The 20,601-nt window shown below is 38.7% G+C and overlaps 1 protein-coding gene across 1 annotated transcript in view; it reads left to right on the forward strand.

The window, feature by feature from the left end:
* The window catches only part of NMT2 (N-myristoyltransferase 2), a 36,320-nt gene that overhangs the window by 3,417 nt on the left and 12,302 nt on the right, over nt 1–20,601 (forward strand). Inside the window, exons 2-8 of the mRNA XM_033078879.2 lie at nt 5,168–5,303; nt 10,575–10,719; nt 16,163–16,281; nt 16,379–16,470; nt 16,577–16,693; nt 17,241–17,411; nt 18,561–18,669. Of these exons, the coding sequence (XP_032934770.1) occupies nt 5,168–5,303; nt 10,575–10,719; nt 16,163–16,281; nt 16,379–16,470; nt 16,577–16,693; nt 17,241–17,411; nt 18,561–18,669 (889 nt within the window). The remainder of the gene's footprint in view (nt 1–5,167; nt 5,304–10,574; nt 10,720–16,162; nt 16,282–16,378; nt 16,471–16,576; nt 16,694–17,240; nt 17,412–18,560; nt 18,670–20,601) is intronic.

Raw genomic sequence — 20,601 nt, forward strand, 5'->3', positions numbered from 1 at the left:
GGTTTTAGCAGGTGAGTTTTACGTCTCAAAGTACAGATTACAGTCTTGAAGGTTGAGGCAGAGGAAACATGCAGATCTGAGGAATACTCTTTGGTTAGGGTTTAAGGTATTGCTACTAGCTTTTCATGCTAAAAACCTTCCATTCTCAAGTACTGAAATGTATACAAATGAAATCTTCATGCAGAGAGATTCTTTGTAGTGGCAGTTCATTAGTAAGTGGAATTTGAAGGTCATAGACCCTTCTGGTCCAGACCTTTCTGTGTTGTCTTGGAGTGGTGGTAGTTTTTCACAGCAATGAGAAAGCCCTTTGCACCTAAACCTCCATTTTCTTTATGAACCAAGGAAAGCCCTAGTATAAATAATACTGCTTTAAAAATTTTTGAAGTCTTTCCCATATACATGAGACCTGATTTTTGTGATCAAAAAGATCTGTGTAACATCTTCAGAAATGCAGCTTTGCAACATCACTTACTCACAGAGAAGTACTGTGAAGGCAAGAACCCCACACAGGCCTTTGCAGTATAAAAATAAACATCTGAAGTACATGTTGGTTTTAAATTTGAGAAATTGCTAACTTTAAATTGCCATTCCATGTAACTTAAAACAGATGTTGATATTACAAAAGGTTGTTTCTGCTAAAGCAGAATGTAGTGTTCAAAAAGGAAATTAAAATAATAGTGACAGTCAGTAAGAAAGATAATCTCAAACCAAGGGAACCAAAACAGACTGACCACCTGAACAGGGTAATTGTCATATTCCTCCAGATTTTTCCATCTCAGCTTTTCATGGATTTGCTCTGAGCCTCATAAAGTAAATTTCTCCACCTTTGACACACTTCTCCCCAAATTCAGTTAAGTATTCCCATTTTTCAGTTTAAAAAAATCCAATCCAACCAAAACACCACCACATGCAGGGAGAAGCAAAAGTATTTTTTCCCACATCTATGCAAAACACCAGATGTGTGTACATAAGTGGAAAGGTATGTGGGTGGGATCATGGGCTTGCATTTGTGACTTGCAGACAAAATCATAAAACGGTAGGCCTAAGTTGCTATCTTGGAGTCCTATCCACTGCCTGTTTCTGGGGCAAGGTTAAGTCATTTGGAGCAGAATATGGTCTTTTATCTGCCTCAACTGAATTTTGATTTGCATGTCACTTTTATTCTGGCCTCATCTTTTTCTTATTCATCAGACTTAAAAAGTTGTCTTTGTGCATGCAGTTAAAAATGTCTCAGGCTGTGCCCGTACTTAGCTATAGCTGAACCTTAGTGTATAGACTTGCCCTCCTGTCATTAAAGTTCTCCTGGTATAAGTGTGTCCCCACTAGACTGACACAGTCAAAATCTTCCTGAAAAATCATCTAACATTGAATGGTTTTCTTTGTGTAATCTGTTGTGGTCTGTGTGGCAGGCTGGTCTGGGGCAAGTATGTTGATCTGATGCATGAAAAGGTCATGTTTCCTGACCTGCCGACTTGACATGTTAGCACCCTGAGTTCTGTATTGTTTTTCTGTTTCCTACACGGGACCTGCGCTCCGAGTTGTGTCGCTTTACAGTGCAGGGTAGTTTGGAAAAAGAGATTTCACACTTAAAGGTCAACTTTCATAAAAATGGGAAACTTTTTTCCTCCCACACTTCTCAGTGTAAGATATACTTCAGTGTGTCATCATATAGGTGTATCTGACCAGACAGAGAAGAACTCAGATCTTAGTCAACACTCAAGAATGTGAGAGAAAAGCTTTTAGTAGGAGCCTTTGGTTGTAATCTTGTTACCTTTGCATATCCTTCGTTCTGTCAAGTCCAGTGTATTCACTACAAGTTGAGCAACAAAGTTCCTCCTTTCCCAACCATTCTCACTCCCAGTTTTAGAGCCTTTCCGTTCTTTTCAAGGCAGAGCATGAGAAGGACAAAAAATCCTGAGATGTTTTGGTTTCACTTCTGTCATGATTTGCTTGGTATCTCTGGCTGTAACTTGTGTTGGACAAACCTGTTTACTGAGTAGAAGTTTGTGTGCTGCCTGCTACCAAATATCTGGGTTGCAGGCGTGCCTAAGTAGTAGGATGACTAGAACTCTATTTAAATCCTCTTTTTACATTGTGTGGACTGTAACAGTAAAAAATAAACTGACCCAAGCAGGAGACTGTGCATAAATAACTGCTCAGAATGATCCCTGGATAACCTGTCAGACAAAGATACCAGTGTTTATTTTGCAACAGACAGTGGGAAAGGTTTAAACCTGAAGGTCATAAACCAAGCACTGGGATTTTGAAAGATTAAAAAAAAAATTAAAAACTGAGTAGTGTGGTTTAAATGCCTCATATATTTTACTTCTGTCCCAGCTGAAGAATATACATTTCTGTATAAAAAAGATCTTGAATAAGTCAAAGAACAAACTATGATTGTCCTGGTGAAAGTACAGTTTGACTGGGGATAATATTTGTAAAGCTTGGCAAAGCTGATTTTTCTCCATAGCGGCCAAACTTTTTTTTTTTTTTTTTTTTAAGTTGAATCGTTTATTATTTCACCAAAATAAATAAAACATTGATCCTCAGGTAATCCTAGTGAGCAAAATTCCCCTGTGGTGTATGTGATGCCAGATCCTCCTGAAAGACAAGAAGACAAGTGAGCTGCACTGGTGCAGCTTGGGGCTTGGGTGCCTGCTGTGGGTGTCTGTTTAAAGCAGTGTTTGATGAAACTCCAAATAGCCTGATGTTCAGCACACAAGCCCTTGGGAGCCAGCTCAGGGACACAGCAGCATCATTTGTTTGCTGTATGTAATGTGTTACAGGGAAAGACAAGTTTGTGGACAGTTGCAAAAAGTAAAAAAATACTTCCTTAAATGAATCTCAGCAAAGGTGAAATCACTCTGCCTAGTATTTTTATCTCAGTTTTGCCAGATAGAGGTGGTGAAGTCCTAGGTCTTGTACACATGTGTGAGGTTTTACTGTTTCACTTGCCAGGCTTTTGGGTCCGTTCTACATTTAAATTCCAGGCCTTCAGATAGATTTAAATTTTATTATTTTAAATGAGTCAACACTGTGCCCAGGAGGCTAAGGAAGCCAGCGGCTTCTTGGCTTGTATCAGACAGAATGTGGCTAGAGGAATCAGGACAGTGATTGTACCCCTGTTCTTGGATTGGTTAAGCCACACCTTAAATCTGGGTTCAGTTGTGAGCCCTTCACTGGCCTCAAAACTGGTGCTGAACATGTCCAGAGAAGGGCAGCAAAGCTGGTGAAGGGGCTGAAGGGTAAGTCCTGTGAGGAGCAGCTGAGGGAACTGGGTTTGTTTAACCTGGAGAAAAGGAGGTTCAGGGGGGATCTTAGTGCTCTCTACAACTACCTGAAAGGAGGTTTTAGCTGAGTGAGGATCAGCCTCTTCTCCCAGGTAACAAATGACAGGACAAGAGAAAATGGGCCTCAACTTGTACCAGTGGAGATTCAGATTGGATATGATGAAAAATCTCTTCACCAAAGGGGTTGAGTATTGATAAAGGCTCCCCAGGGAAGCGGCTGAGTCACCGTCCTTGGGGGTATTGAAAAGATATGTAGAAGTGGCACTGAGGGATCTAGTTTGGTAGTGGACTGGGGTTCATGGTGGGCTCAACGATCTTAAAGGTGTTTTCCAACTTAAGTGCAGTGATTCAATGAAATTCTGATTCATTTTGGATCATGTAGGTAGGTGATCTGGCAGTATGCTTATTCTGCAACAAAAGATTTTCTCCCTGCGTCACTTACACAAGTCTATCTTCTGTTTCTGCAGCCTACTAGTAAATGCTTCCAAATCTTATCTCTACTGTGTTTGGTCTGCTCTACTGTTATCCATTGAGTAGCAACTTGGTCCTGTTCTAGAGGCTGTGGCCTCTCTCTTGCTGGGAACATAACCCGGTGTAATCTTGAATGATAAGGACTTTTTGAGATTGGTCTTTATAGACTATTCTGAAATACAATAATAATCTTACAAAAATCAGTCTTTGTTTAGCTGTATTGTTTGGTTAATTGCAGGCTTTGGGCCTCCCAGCTGGAGGGACGGTGTTTTCTTGACAATATCAGTTCAGACAAGGTATAGATGCTAAGACTGGTCATCATAATCTTGAAAGTGAACATTTTATAGCAAATAATATGTCCCTTGCAAATATGTTGATTGTAATAACTTTAGTTACGTTCTTCTGATTTTTCTTTCTGTTTGTCAGTATGATACCTGGGGTTTCTCCCCCTCCAGGATTAAAAGAAACAATTGTTCATTGTACTGACTTTTTTTTACCCAGTAAAAAATACCCAAGCCCCCCAAACTCTAATATCTGTCTTAAGTTCCAATATGTGTATGGTTTTGCTGAGAGATTAGACTCTTGAAGACAATTTAATGTTAACTGACTCATTGCTTTCGTATTTTCATTCTGTCTGAGAGTTGCCGACACATCCCACACTTAGCAAATTCTGATCTAATCTTGATTCTGTATCTTGATTATTTGTTAAATTAAAATCTCCTTTAGGAATAATTTAGGTTATCAATAGTCAAAATATATCAGAATCCTTAAGCGCAATTTTTACTCTGTTGCTGGGGCTTTTTAATTAAAGTTAACCTCATTGCGCTTACTGTTTTAAAGCACAAATACTTGTTTAGTTTTATCTTGTCTCTTATGGGAATTTCAGCAAGACTTTCATTGCATCTTAAGTTAGGAACAAAATTTCCTGAAAACAGAATGCTTCATCTGAATTCTTCTCAAATTCAGATGTGTCTGGTGGTTGAGCATGAAGGAGCAAAAGCACTAATAGTTACTGAATTTCTGAGGAGGTTACTTTCCTGAGCTCCCATACTTTATTGTGTTCCTCCAAACTGTTGAATTTGGTAGTTTTGTGTTTGTGCTGGGTAATAGATTGGAGAAGAGCACTGGTTTCTACGTAGTGTCACAATTAGACATGAGTATGTCAAAATGCCTGGTTGTGCTGGTGTCAGAGTATAAAACAAATGAGAGAGCACTTGCCAGAAGTTTTTTATCTATGCTCTTAGTTCCCCTCTTCCATCCTTCCTTTCTGCTGCCTTTTCTTTACATTCAAACTGCTGTTAGATTTTTCATATCAAAATGCTGGGTTTTCCATATTTAACTTCTTTTAAATTTGAGGCTTGGTGGTATTGATTTTTCTCATTGCACATTCTTTGAATCTCTGGCAGAAGTCCTGGAGGGGATTTGGGAGCAAAGAAGAAGAAAAAGAAGCAGAAGAGAAAAAAGGAGAAACCAAATTCTGGAGGCACCAAATCAGATTCTGCATCTGACTCCCAGGAGATTAAAATTCAACAACCTTCAAAAGTAAGAACCTGGTTCTGTTTTAATTGTGCTTCCTTTCTAATTTAATTTTAATTTGCGTGTCGCTTGTTGTAAATATGAGTTGGTAGTTCTGCCTTAATGTGTTAAAATTAAGCAAATGGTTCCTGTCCTGAACATAGGGAAGCAAGCCAACACATGGTGTTTTCAGAGTTGTGGTCACCACCGCAGTGGTGGTTCTGTGAGAAAGGCAGAGGAGGCGTTTTGTCTTTCTCTTTGAGTAGTTAGAGCTCAGGCTAGTAACAGCCTCGTTGTACAGAATCATAATCTGCGATGGTAATGCTTTTAAATAGATTTTGTATTTGATTAGCCTTTAGTTTTTAGCCACCATCTAACTTGGCTTAATGCAGTTTTGGTCACTTGTTGAGCATGAAGCTCTCTTAGCAGCAGCAAGAGGGAAGGTGGCCTGCTGTGCTAACCAGTCTCTTTAGGACAAGCAAGCAGCATGTATTTTTGTATAAAATGCAGTAATCTCAAAAATGGAGATACAGGCTGAAGAAAACTTTTGCTGTCAGAAAGGCCTCCACTATAATTAAGAATGGAAAACTGCTTGAGGGATTGTACAGTCCTTGTGGACTTTCTGATAAAATAGCATTGTTTGTGTGCTTTTGTCTATCATGTTCTGAATGAGCAGTGAATAACATGATGTGGTGGCTTTTCAGCATACAGCTTTTATCCCAAGAGGAATCTGAGTCCAAGAAGTAAAGTTTGTAAAACTAAGAGAGTTTATGGACTGTTGAGCTTATTGAGGGAGTTACATTTGCTTTATCTGATTATTGTGGAGAATTTTACACCATTATACCAACTTTGTACAATGTAATCCTCGTCCTGTTAAGATTTGTCAGATACATTGGGGCTACCAACTAATTTTAGGGGAAGAAGATTGTGTTCTGGCTCATTAGCATAGTGATAGATTTTTGTGTCGTCCCTTTAGATTTTCTGATTATTTGAATGCTCACATTTGGCACAGGGGACACTTTATAATATGTAGAGAGATCTTAAATACTTCTTTGCCACACGTTTTGATACTGCCTTTCTGTAAAACACATCAGGAACTGATAATACAGGAAGACTGCAAATGATGCACAAGTAACTTCACACTCTTGCAACTGGCGTGAGATAAATTTTCGTGTTAACATAAAGGCATAGTTAATTGCTATAGTATCCTGTGAGTTCCTTGATTTTCTGCTGACCAAGCTTACTGTTCTAGATGTTGCCTCTAATTGCATTAAACAGAAGCTGCTTCATGGTTTTTCTGCTTTTGTGTGCAAGATTTTAGTCCTGCACCTTGCAGCCTTGCACACCATTTCTCTGATGTGAGAAATGTGTTGAACAAATGTGAAAGCGTATCCTTGCTCTAAGTTGTGTACTTAGTGTAGCTCCACTCATGATTATTTTACTGACACAAGTTTACTCAGTTCATTAGCAATGTTACAACATTTTCTATTTTATTGGCGTAAAGAAAAAGTTCTTATGTAAGTCTTTCTTTCAAACTCTAGGCAACTAAGCCACTTTAGTCTTCTCTTACGGCTTTCACTTTTCTCGAGTCACAAATGCAGCAACATTGCCGAGGGGGTTATTTTGCCTTCTCTGCTGTGTTGCAGATCTGTCTTAGACAACCATTTTGTTTTACATTTTTTGAAAGCATCTTAGACTGCTGATCTGGATCAGTGTGGAAAAGTATATTTATTTTGTCTGCTACTCAAGTAATATTTAGATTTTGTATTCTTGTGCTACATGAAATTTATTATAGAAAGCAGGCTTTTAGCGTTTGCTTGCTCTTGGTTGAAAAGAGTATATTTTAGAGGAGAATTGTACACCTTACCTCTAAGAGAATATATGCAAGATCATCAGATAGAACTCAGTGGGCCTCCTAAACTCATTGAAAATTATTTTGAAAAAGGAGTTTGTGAGTTTGTAAACCGGTGTATCAGTCTGTAAAGCAGAATAGTGAGTCTCCTTGGCTTCTGCCTTCCTTTTATGTGATAATATTGATAGTAGATCTTTTGAACACTGGTGTGAGTGGAATCGTAGCAGTAAATGATTGTTAGCTTTGTATGCTTACAGTACCTTGAGGACACTTCACTGCCCATCTCACAAGTCTGCCATCTCTCCCTATTAGAAGTTCCAGTGTTGTAGGCTGTCCACACTGACACAAAGAAAGCTTGCCGTATCTGCAGTCTTATCACTCATTATTTTAGTCACTAGTGGCCTACACAATCTGGTCACAGAATAATAGATTGGAAGGGACATCTGGAAGTTTTTTTGACCAACCTGCTGCTTAGAGTAGGTCCAGCTAGATCAAGTTGCTCAGGCCTAGATCAGGTTGTTAGGTCTCCAAGGATGGAGACTCCATGATCTTTGTGGGTAACTTATTCCAGTGACTACAGTTTTTGGTTAAAAAGATGAGTAATTCCTTATATCTAAATGGATTTTTCTGTTTTGCAAATTTGTCTCCATTGTTTCTTATGCTATTGCTGTGTTCCTCTGAAAAGATTTGGCTCAGCTTTCTTTATTCGCTCCCATTAGGCAGTAGTAAGATTTCCCCTGCCCCCTCAACCATCTCTTCTTAAGGCTGAACAAACCAAGGTCTCTCATCATCTTCTCCTTCTGTGTGATGTGCTTCAGCACCCCCATTTATCTTGCTGCCCTCCAGAAAACTCACAGCATTTTGTCTATGTTCTTGTAATGGAGAACCCCAAACTGTAAGATGTGACCTCAGGAGTGCCGGATAAAAGGGAAGACTTCCTGGCCAGTCGTACTGGTACTACCTAGCATGCAGCTGTCCTTTGCTGGCCAGCAGTCTGCTGGCTCATGTCCAGCCATCTGCCCACCTGAATCCCCAAGTACTTTTCTACAAGCTGCCTTCTAGCCAGTCCATGCTGGCCTTTGCTTTTGCATGGGCTTTTTCTGTCCCAGATGGAGGACTTTGCATTTGCCTTTGTCTAACTTGATTAAGTTTCTGTTTCCAGCTTGTCGAAGTAGCTTTGAATAACTGCTCTGTGGTTCAGCGTATCAACAATTGTAGAAATTCTTCTAGGTATCATCTGTGCACTTGCAGAGAAAGTACTGTTTATCAAGTCCAGATCATTAAACAATATTGACCCCTGAGTCCTCCCCCTTGCATTCTTGAAAACGGGTGTGACATTTGTTTTTATCCACGTATAGGAAACTTCCATCAGTTGCTATTTTAAACTCAATAAATGTCAGTTACATTAACATCAGCCAGCTCCCTTAGCATCCTTACATGCATTTGGTCTGTTTTCAGGGACCTATGCATGATTAGTCTGCTCAACAGTCCCTAACTTTCTCTCAGACTGCTACAGTACACAGGGACATCAAAGGTCTGAGGTCATCAACCAAACTGAGGGAAAACACCATTTTGTACCTCAGCCCTGTGCACGACAGGGCCATCTTGTGCTGTGAAGAGACACTTGCCCTAAACTGAAATTAAACAAAAGAGCGGTTTTTGTTTTTATAATTCATGTGAAGTTCTGTGTAGGTTTTCCTTGCTTTCTATTAAAGGAAAACAAAAAGTATTGAAGGTAATCTTAGTCAGGCTAATCTCTGAATGTTTTGAAATGAAAGGGGATTCCTCCGAGTGTCTTTAGCCAAGGTCTATTTAGTACCTGAACATTAACTTCTTACTTACTATTATGCTAGTAAGATCTTTCTTAGGAACTTTTTTTCTTAGATTTTGTACTTTTTAATGTAGAAGACATATAGACTTTAAATAAATATATAGAATAAATTACAGTGTGTCAGCATTTATGTATGATTTCATGACATACTGATGAGATTTCAGAATTTACCTAGTGACATTAGTAATTTATGTCTCTGTTATCCTGATCTAGAAATAAGTTAGACTTTTTAGGTTGGAACAGTATTGCTCTAGTATGTAAATGTGTTAATTCACAGTTACTCAGCTGACAGGACAGGTGTTTAAGACACACTTACAGCTGAAATTTGCAATATTTAAACATTGAGCATTTTGTTTCATTAATATAGATAACAAAAGTGTTTATTATTAATAGTAAATGATGGGCTGCTTGAGCTCCAGGCACAAAGTTTAGCTCTTCTTGTGATTGAGGATACCAAAGGCTGATCACCCAAATGAAGCTTTACCATCATCATTACATTTATTTTATGGTGATTTTTCAACAAATGAAACTTAGAAAGAAGGAGAAATATGGAAATAGTAGTCCATTGCTATTCAGTAAAAAAAAAAATGAAAACAAACAACCAGTCTGGCTTGGAATCTCTGTACAGAATTGCTTAAAATTTTCCAGTACATTTGAGACTATTCTTTCAGATGCATTATTACACTGCAGTCTAAGGAAACCTGAGCCACAAGCAAGCTGTTGGTATGCCTCAGAACAGGACTTACCACTAGGAAGATAACAAAACAAAATAAACATTTAAAAAGAAAGAGCGAAAAATCCCTTTCGATTTAGAGGCCTGTTACCATTATTCCTCTGTACTGTCCTTTGCAGTAAAAATTCTCATTCCTGTTAGATTTACTCAGGGTGATCATAAGTGAGGGTTCAATAGCTCAATTTAGAAACAATCAGGTTTATGTTTTTAAAATAATTTTTCTGTAAAGATTTTTCAGCTTTTAAGAGGAAAGTGAGTTTATGTTTGTTTCAGTTTAAATTGTCTTTAGTTGTCAGTGTTGGCACAGTTGATACTAGCAGCAAGGTGGTTGACTGCTACATGTATGATGCAGAAAGGTATTATCAGCTCTAATAATTGCAAGCAAATACAAGGCAATATAACTAAGGTTAAAAAGCAGATATTTGTAGCGTATCAGTGTACCCAGAGAGAATTTAAATATTATTTTGTATTGTATGTGTAAAGTACAACTTCAAGCAACTCCATGTGTATCAATGGTACCTTTATTGTTAAATACCTAAACTGACTCTTTTTTTGGTATTTTATTGTGTTTTACCAGGGTAACAGGGATTATAAGAAGCAGATACAACATCCTGCCTTAATGCTACTTTATTTGTGTTAAAAATGTTGATGTTTTTTGGTTAAATCCAAGTGCTACTTACCACTGTTTTGAGAAGTTGCTTGCCTGTTGCCCACCTAACTTTTTTCCACCGTCCTGTCTACAAACATTGTACCTAAACTAACCATGATGAGAAAAGTACCTGTAAGAATAGGTAACGGTAAAAGAAATTAACATGTTTGTACAACTATTCACAAAGTAAATGTTCTCAATCATCTTCCTGTTCTGTTTGTCTATGTGTGCAGAATCCAGCCATTCCAATGCAGAAGCTTCAAGACATCCAGAGAGCGATGGAGCTGCTCTCTGCATGCCAAGGCCCAGCAAAGAATATTGATGAGGCTACCAAACGCAAATACCAGTTCTGGGATACGCAACCTGTACCTAAACTTAGTAAGTTTAACTGGATCTGTGTGAAAGATCTGTCTTATGATCACTAAAGAAATGTGCCAACTCTGTGGCATGTTTTCTAAAATGGGTATAAAGTTGGACTGTGTTGGTAGGGATCCTTTTGTGTAGTTTATGTGGAATTCTTGATGTTTTCCAGGAAAGTGCTTGTCTTTCCCACAGATAATATGCAAGAACAGTCTCATTCGATATCCTCTGTAAAAATGGGAAATACTATTGAAATAGCATTCTTTTCTGTATTTTAGGTCTGAAATCTTGAGCAATAGAACATAGAAGCCTTTTCCACTTTAGGAGTAAGAATTCTTAGGTGGTGACAAAGAGTAAACTTTAATTTTTTAAAAATTATTATTTGCTTTGTTCATTTATTTATATTTCCTTTATTTTTTTTCAATATGTGTATTTGCTATCACAGAAATAATAACTCTCCTGCCATAGGTTGCACTGTATTCATACAGCTTCAAGTGGATAATGGCACTTGTCTTGATACACAGACTCTTTCTCTGCTGTGTGTTCATGTTCTCCACAATGTACACTACCTTGAAGACATTGTTTCTCAGATTCTGTTCTCTGTTCTTGATTCCAAGTGAGATGATGAGGTTATCTCTCCTTGCCTTTAAATTTGTGATGAATTTGACAAGGTTTTTTTAATACTGATCTGATCTCTGATAAGAGAGCTTATAAATCTTCTTCTTGTTGGAGAAAGTAGTTGCTGACTGTCTTGTGTTTTCTGCATTGCTTTCTGAACCTTCTTTTTCTGCTTTCATTATCTTCAATTTAAGCAGTTACAGCTTTTCAGTGTGAACATACCCCCACAAGTAAAACATTTTCAGCACAGTAGCTGGTGCTGCTCTGTCCTGCAAGTTTCTCTCCATTGCACTGGAGACTGGTATAGAATAAGCAGAAATAAGGTAGAGTCTAAAGCACACTGCTCACTCTCTCTCCACAGGCAGCATTTCACATTAATCCATGGCTATAGCTTAATCCGCAGCAATCTCATTCCTTCCTGACTTTCCTTGCATAGAGAACTCCAGAGCAGAGTCCCTGGATACAATATTTTCCCCTGGATTGGATTGAATTGAGCTACCATTTCTTTTCTCTGTACGAACTCTATCCAAATACCTGCATAAAGTAAAGTAATTGTCACCAGCAAGCTGGCCTAAGTGGAGGAAGACCCTGGCCAAAATAAGTTGAAGGGTAAATCAAAAAATACTCTGGCCTTAATCAAGCTTTTCCAGAGGTAGTTCAGGTGTCTGTGCAGTAGTGCCAGGAGCTCAGTTCAGGCTAATCAATGTATTTTACAGCACTTAGAGCAGAGAGTCTGTCACTTGCCAGTCTAAAAAGGCCCATACAGTGGCTCAGAAAATGATTTGTTAGTGTTGTTCAGTAGAAATATGTTTTGGTGAATTTGGTCAGTGAGGTTTTGTCCAACAGTGTCTATGAATTTCTTCTTAACACCACAGATTTTTTTAAGCTTTTCTTTATCTGCTGAATGAACAGATTGGGAAGTCATCACTAGTTGATATGCTTTATGTGTTTAGGTAGAAAAAATAATCTGTCAATTGAAGAAAGTATTATAGGGATCTTTGCATTTAGTTTATTCAGATTCCTCTGGCCTTCAAGTTAAAAATTATTAGCAGTAGGTGCTTTAGTTATGCCAAACCCGCCATGTGGTGGCAGTAATATTTGGGATGTTGGTACTTTTCAGAGTTTGCTTAAAGATACTAATAATTTTGACCTTCCAAACTGGATGGTAGGCCATAACTGTTAGTTAGGATTGTGCATCATTTGATAAAATTCATACTCAAAGGAACATTTGACTGTCTAATTTGATGGTGCTGACAATACAGTTGAGTGTTTACAGGTAAGAATCAGGGAAGGCCAACAGGGCAGATACCATGATGTCAGTCAGTTCTAGACCTCTCAGCCAGGATGAAGAGGCAGATGAAATGTACTTTTTAAGCATCTGGCAGAAGTCTCGCAATTGCTAGCCATTGTTCTCATAGGGAATTCAATGTACCAGGTTGGAAATACAGAGCAGCTATGGGGAAACAGTTTAGGAGGTTCCTGGACTGTGTGGAAGAGAACTTCCTGATGAAGTTGGTGAGTGAGGCAACTAGGAAGGTGCTCTGGTAGACCTGTTGTTTCTGAAAAGTAAGGAGTTGTGGGTGATGTCCTGGTTGGAGGCCATCTTGGGCCAAGTCATCATAAAATGATAGAATTTTTGATTGTCAGAGAAGTATGGAGGGGGTAAGCAGAACTGGAGGGATGAGACTTTTATGGCTTTGGTCTTCAAAGAAGCAAGAGCAGTTGTTGGTTGCTATAAGGGTGTTTATTGTAGAAGCACATCAGTCTCAAAAACAAGACTCCAAAAGGTGGAAGTCTCTGCGAGAGCTATTTAGTGTAGAGTCCTGAGTAGAAGCAGCAGCAGCTCTCTGGTGTAAAGTCCTGAGCAGAGGCAGAAATTGCAGCTGATCCTTTTTTCTTCTGGGTGGTGGTGATGGTGGTGAAGGAGCAAGGGAGAGAGAGCTTTCACTCCAATGCACGGATTTTATTTGTTAATTACTCAACGAGATAAAAACATGAACGTAAAACATTTCCTCTAAACTTACTAGAATTCTAGTTCTATAGTACGAAAGTGGTGTTAATCCTTACATATAACTTGTGCATATATCTCTCTCCGTTTATGCAAATGGTTCTATCTGTTCTACCTTAAAAATGTAAGCAATGTTCTTACTATACGTTCATTATGTCTGGGGCTAAGTTTCTGAACTTTTATGGAGGCTTACACTTTACACTAGATTCTAAGGCTTTTGCTCTTTTAAGGGACTTAAAGCATATTTTTACTTACTTAAAACTTAAACTTACGTATCTGCTTCATATCTGTGTGACTTAATAATATTTCTACTCACTTAAAACTAAAGTTTACACTTCTATTTCATGTCTGTGTGGCTTGATATACTTTAATTTCTCTGAAGGCTTTAATTCAATCCCTGCATTCTGATCTCTCTCTGTGAGATCCACTGCTCTACCCACTCCAACAGACTTTGATGTGTTTAGGAGACTGGTTGACAGAGTCCCTTGGGAGACAGTCCTGAAGGGCAAAGATGTCTGGGAGGACTGGAAGTGCTTTCAGAAAGAATACTTAAAGGTGCAAGAATAGGCTGTCCCCATGTGCCAAAGGATGAGCTAATGGGGAGGGAGATCAGTGTGGCAGAATTTCATCTCAAACTGTTGTGAATGAGTGGTTTGGGCCACCTAAAAAATCACCATCAAAGATAATGGCAACGTGGAAACAAGCATGTTTTCATGTACGTTTGTGGAAGTGCGGCTTAAGAGAGTTTGATGGGAAGGTTCTCTCTATTACGTACTACATAGGTGAAGAACACATAGCAGAATGGAATTAGCAGCAATTTAGAATTATTTGCATGGAAAGTGGGGATGCAGGAGAGTCAGGGTGCCAAGGATACAGGTGCAAAAATATAAGGGTACAAAAGAGTTTAGCAGTACTTAATCATTAATTCAACATTTATGAAGTGATTCAATAGGATTTACTACAATTATAAGAGTGGCTTAATTATAGATTCTAAATAACATCATTCCTACTACACTCAGCTCATATGAATGCATACAGGCACAGAGTTGTTACATGCTTCTGTGTTCAAAGGTGCCTATCAAAAAGTCCCCTTGAGCCCAGTGACATACATTGAGTCCTTTGCATTTCTCTGCAGGCAGGAGTTGAGCCTTGAGGAGTGGAGGGTGTCGATGTAACCCTTGTCCTCAGCAAGTCTTTAAAGTAGCAGACTTGAGGGTTTGGAAACTCTGGGAGACATCTCTCTGAAAGGGAGGAGCTGGTGCAGCCCACTGCAGTCCAGGGCATTGTAAAGGGCCTCACGGCCACTCTTCATAGGATTGCAAAATAATTGGTTTTAGTTATCAATAAGTTTCCATTGTGGTTATAACCCACACTGGTAACTGCTTTTTGGAAAAATCCCATCTAGTAACAATGATACCATTTCACTTGGGCTGCAGTTCAGGTAAATGGTGTTTGAAGGCTGTCAGGGAATAGCTCATTGTTAGGGAATAACTGATTTTCCCTTGTTCCCCACCTTGTTCAGGGAAATGATGATCCTGATACAGTCAGTGTCACTCCCGCCTTTACTGTGCAGGAGTTCCTGTTACAGTCAAGGGACATTTCACTGCCCAACTGGTTTGGTCAAGGCTTACCAGGAACTCCTGAGATCATAGAGGCAGGCGCAAGGATGGATGGGGAGATGCATCACCACAGGGATTCAGGAAAGAAAATGAGTTTATGGCTATTGAAGGAGAGGCAGGCAACTCATGAGATGAGGACTGCAAGGATGCTGAAGTTATACAGGGAGAAAATCAGAAGGTCCAAAGCCCTTACAGTGTAATCTCACTAAAAGAACAATGCTACAAGAAAGACATTGAGGTGCTGGACTGAGTCTGGAGTAGGGCAAAAAACCTGGTAAAGGATCTGGAGCACAAGTCTGATGAGGAATGGCTGAAGGAGCTGGAGTTGTTTGGCGTGGAGAAAAAGAGGCCCAGGGGAGACTTTCTCACTCTCTACAACTACCTTAAATGAGATTGTGGCCAGGTGGGAGTCAGCTTCTTCTCACAGCTAGCAAGCGATAGGACAAGGGGAGATGGCCTCAAGGGAACTGTGCCAGGGGAGATTTAGATGGGATGTTAGGAAAAATCTGTACACTGAAGGTTGGTTGAGAATTCGAAGACTCCCCAGGGAAGTAGTGGGCTCGCTATCCCTGGAGGTATTGAAAAGATACATAGATATGATGTCTAGGAACATGATTTAGTTAGTGATTGGACTGATCTTAAAGGTCTTTTCCAATCTAAATGATTCTATGATTTAGTAGGTGCTGCTCCTTAGAAGAGGAACAGCTGCAGTTTTTAAGTGTTTACTGAGGACTGGAGCTGTAAAGGAGGAGAAGAAAGTATGCCTTCAAGTAGGATTTTAGGAACACATTTCACATACCACCAGTATCTCTTAAATGCCCTGGCTTTGCTACGTCACTGCTCCTGAATAATCCTGTTGAGTTCAGGTCTGTTCAAGTCAGTGGTAAACAGGATCTGAGCCATAGCTTGTTAGCTGTGAGTACATGAAGGCTATGAATCTCATGGCTGACTAAATGCTGTGCATGTGCTGATAAGTTGTTGTCTCTTGTGTTATGAAATGCAGGGTATCAGTTGAGATGGAGTGATTTTGTGCATGTCTATAATTATGATGAGACAGTCACTAGTCTGAATGTGATCTATGCGAATGAGAAATGGTGTAAACTAACAATACTAATTATAATACATGATGTGAATTAAATACAGTTTGGAGAACTATCAGGAAAGCTAGCAATGTAACCGTTTTTTGGTTGTTGTTTTTTTCCTCTTCCCTCAAAAGATGAAGTTATAACTTCACATGGTGCAATTGAACCAGATAAGGACAATGTCCGCCTAGAGCCATATTCTTTGCCACAAGGTTTTATGTGGGACACATTGGATCTTAGCAATGCTGAAGTTGTAAGTAGAACAATTTTTATATGTGTCTAAAATAATTCAAGGGTTTTTTTGATTGATATGTGTATAAGTGTTTGGATTTTTTTGTGTATGTTTTCAGCTGAAGGAGTTATACACACTATTAAATGAGAATTACGTAGAAGATGATGATAATATGTTTAGGTTTGATTATTCCCCTGAATTTCTTCTGTGGTGAGTAGCAAGTTCCACATTCTGTTCTGGGTGGAGTGCAATGAAGGGTGTTTTTATCACATCTTCTTAGGCAGTAATTTGTAATTATTTCTGTCATCAATTCTAGGGCATTACGTCCTCCAGGCTGGTTACCGCAATGGCACTGTGGAGTTAGAGTGTCTTCAAACAAAAAACTGGTAGGATTCATAAGTGCCATCCCTGCAAATATTCGTATTTATGACAGGTAAAATGCACCAGTACTTTTGTATTTGTAAAAGAATAATGCCACAACACAAATCTTAAACTGGTATCCATTGCTGTAGAGAACTTAAAAAGAGAGAACAAGATGAAGAGCACCAATATTTATTTAAGGAATTTACTTAGTGATGGATGATAGAGATAATGCCATACAGTTTTCTGATCCTGCTGAAAAGCATTTATAGTTGATCAGCTGGACTTCTTGGCAAGTCTTCATACACTGACAAGCATAAAGCATTGTGACACCACATAGCATTGCTTGAATGCTATACTATATCTTAAAGTAAAGCAATCAGTTAAGTCTTGATAGAGCTCTGGTGGAGGACTGTCCCTTGGAGATAGCTTGCATATTGCACAGTTTGTCATTGCAGTCACTGTGTCATAGATTAGTGTTCGTTGCAGATGTACTTTGTCACAGACAAGTTTATTTTACTTTAAATTCTTCTCTCACAATATGGAAAACTGTAATTATAAAAATGGAAACATGCAATGTGTAACTCTGTTTAATTTTTTCCCTACTTAATGACTTTTAGTGTGAAGAAAATGGTAGAAATCAATTTTCTGTGTGTCCATAAGAAACTGAGATCTAAACGGGTGGCACCTGTACTGATTCGGGAAATAACCAGAAGAGTAAACTTGGAAGGAATTTTTCAGGCTGTTTACACTGCTGGAGTGGTACTTCCCAAACCTGTGGCCACTTGCAGGTAACCTAGGTGATGTTCTTAATAGTGTTGGTTCCTATAACAGTTACTTTAAAGAAAATTTTATTTTTTTAGTTGTCTAAAAACAGTAAAAGCATAAAATGCAAAGGTATTAAATGTTGTGGCCTTGACTAACCTGTAGGCCTGAGTGTTTGTCAATGTTGGTTTTTTTGGTGTTAGGGGTTTTTTTTCCCTCTTCCCTCCCAGTGCCTCGAATAAAACAGCTTCATGGACTAAAATTTAACTTTTGGTTTGTTTAGCATACTTTAAATAGACTAACAGATGTTTCTGTTGACCTTCTGGTGGCAGCCATGCTAGCAAAGACAACATTGTGTACCTGTGTTTTTCAAGTGGCCTATGTCCCTGCTGGGACACTTTCCTGTGTAACCTGGTTGCTTGCCAGACATGGCAGAGCATTTCTGGTAATTGTATGATTTGCTTTTTTTGAAATACTTTCATCTTTCCTGGAGAAAGGGGAACTTTATTGGCATTTCATAAATATAGGAACACTACCATGTGGGAAGAGTTACAGTCATATACAATTTCACTTGCTTGGAATGGATTTTGTTTCTGCTTGGAAAAGTTCAGTTCCTGCACTTTTAGTCTGGCTGTTTAGACTTCTGGAGGACAGAGTACCTTTTGATTTGAAATTGTTTTGTACGTATCAATACCAAAGATCCTATACGTTTCTATAAGGAACGATGGGAGGGAAAATACAGTTGTGTTGTGTTGGAATAACCAGAGATGCTCTGTTGCACAATGACCTCCCAGGAAAGGGAATGCTCCTTCAAAAAAAAATGCTTAGACATGAGCAGAGAGTGCTGTGTGCACAAGAAAATAAATGTTACTCTGTATGTACGGTGGGTTTTTCAGGGCTGTGACAAGTGCTGAAGTGTTTAGCCTTGTGCTTATTCATTCTGTATCAAAAAGCATTTGCTTACATTGAAAATACTGTGATTGCAGGCTTGTTTAAAACCTGGATATAGCTTCTCCTTAATTTTTTTTTTGTTAATCAGCCTTACTATAGACATAATACAGGCTTGCTTAAAAACAAATTTAGAGAGTAGAAAAGGAGCAAGCAAGAAAGCAGGGCAGTGGCTGCAAGTGATGCTTAAAATACTATTTAAATTCATTATTTGGTTCTATTTCCAGGTATTGGCATCGATCACTAAATCCCAGAAAATTGGTGGAAGTGAAATTCTCACATTTGAGTAGAAACATGACTCTACAAAGAACAATGAAGCTCTACAGACTTCCTGATGTAAGCAGTATGACTTCTAGAGAATCCCCACAGTTATTGTGAGGCCCAAAATAACCTTCCATCTGTCTCTGACAGCACAGGCTTTTCTGTGTAAAGGCAGTGCGTGCAGGACATTAGAAAAAAATAATCTCTGGTTGATGAAAAAGACCTTAAGGGCTATACTAAACAGAAGAGACTATTGCTGGAAATCTGGATCTCTATGGAGAAAGTACAAATTTTGACCTAAAATCCTTAAAGAAAGGAAAAAAAGCCCAGAAAGCTTGACTTCACAAACATGTGGGATTGAGTTGAAGATGCATAAGACTATTCTCGGTATGTTTAATCTGATAAGAGATTACTGGAACAGAAAAACAACAGTTCGTGTCTTAAAATTCACAGAGAAGTCCCTCAGCAACTTGGCTGAATACAATCGTGTTGTTGGTTGCACTCTAATTCACTTTTTTTTTGGTACTGTTAGAGTGTTGTTGTTCTGCATTGAGCAGGCTCAGTAAAAGCCACTTCAGTATGTTGTACACTGTTAGTTTGCATGGTCTAGTAAAAAACAAGTGTTCTGGCATAGCTAGATTAGGTAAAAGTATTTTTACTACCTTTTTTGAAGGGATTGCAGGGCATCCCTTGTACCTTATCAGTAAACCTGATTTTAAAAAACCCTTTCTTTTGGTTAAAAACAACACTTTTTTCCTCAGTCACAGTACTTTGATTTATCTGATTTTGGAGAATTGTGTCTGTTGCTATATTTAACTTGATGCTGCAGATTCTCTTACTGCTCAGATATTTGAGCAGTATGCTGAGCAGCCCTTGGAATAAAGCACATGCCATGCCTTGATCTGTACTCCTGCTGCTGTCTGAGAGCCTTGTTTCCTGCTCTGCCTGGTGCCACCTGTGCCTGCACATGCAGCTTCTCCCTTGCGTGCAGGGCAGCAGTTTGCAGAGCTTAGGAATTAATAACCAAATTAATTGGGTTTTAATCTTGGGCAGCTAAAAATAGCTTCCATCAGATCTTGAAGACATTTTTAACAGTCTGAAGAGTGCAATATACATTTTCAAGTGTAGGTTTTGGTAGGAACACTGCTTATGGAAACAACTCAGGAAGTTAATAGTTTAAAGAATAAGGATTTTGTAGTACCAAAGGTGTAACTGCAGAGAATAATTAGAAATAGCAATTGTATCCCAATCATTTTATTTTGTCATAAAACCTGGTTTCAACAGAGAAGTGAATTGTGGAAAATAAGTAATACATCTCATGCATAAAATATAGCTAAGGCAAACATACACTATACATAGAAGTGCAAATAGAAAACAGATGCTTTCAAAATCAGCTTTTAAAACAAAGTGATGCAGGAGTCCATATACCTCAGGATTTTTGTTATTTTTAGGTTGGATTTGGGAGCTTCTCAGTGGAAAATAAAGATTTAATCTTTGTTCTGATGTTTTCTCTTTAGGTCTTGTGCTTTGAGTTTACTTGGAGGCCTTTTTTTTTCCTGAGAAAGGGATTAAGTGCTGTTGAGGCTCTTTTTTCCTCATTTCAGGATGTTATAAACACTACTGTCAAACAAATTTGTCCATTCAGGCCATGCTGTCCTGTCCCTCTGCACCAAACACTGTTTCTTGCATTTTAACCTCTTTTCGTAGTGTCCTTGGAATATCATTGCCACTAGGAGCTCATCTCCCTTTAAGAGAATTAATCATTCCTAATCACTTGAACAGCCTGAATTAAAAAGGTTTTCAGGTGTATTAAATACTGTAATTAATAAATATCACCCTCCCTAAAGGTTGTGCATGTATCTATGGATACAAAAAATAAAAGTGGATTTTTTTTCCTAAGTGTTTAATCTCTTGAGCAAGGAGTTTTCTGGAAGAAGTATAATTTGTCTGTGTTTAGAGCCAGGACAGGAGTATGTTTGTATCTGTTGTCTTTTCCTGACCAGCTGA

The sequence above is a fragment of the Catharus ustulatus genome, chromosome 1 (genome assembly GCF_009819885.2).
Source record: "Catharus ustulatus isolate bCatUst1 chromosome 1, bCatUst1.pri.v2, whole genome shotgun sequence".
Lineage (NCBI taxonomy): Eukaryota > Metazoa > Chordata > Aves > Passeriformes > Turdidae > Catharus > Catharus ustulatus.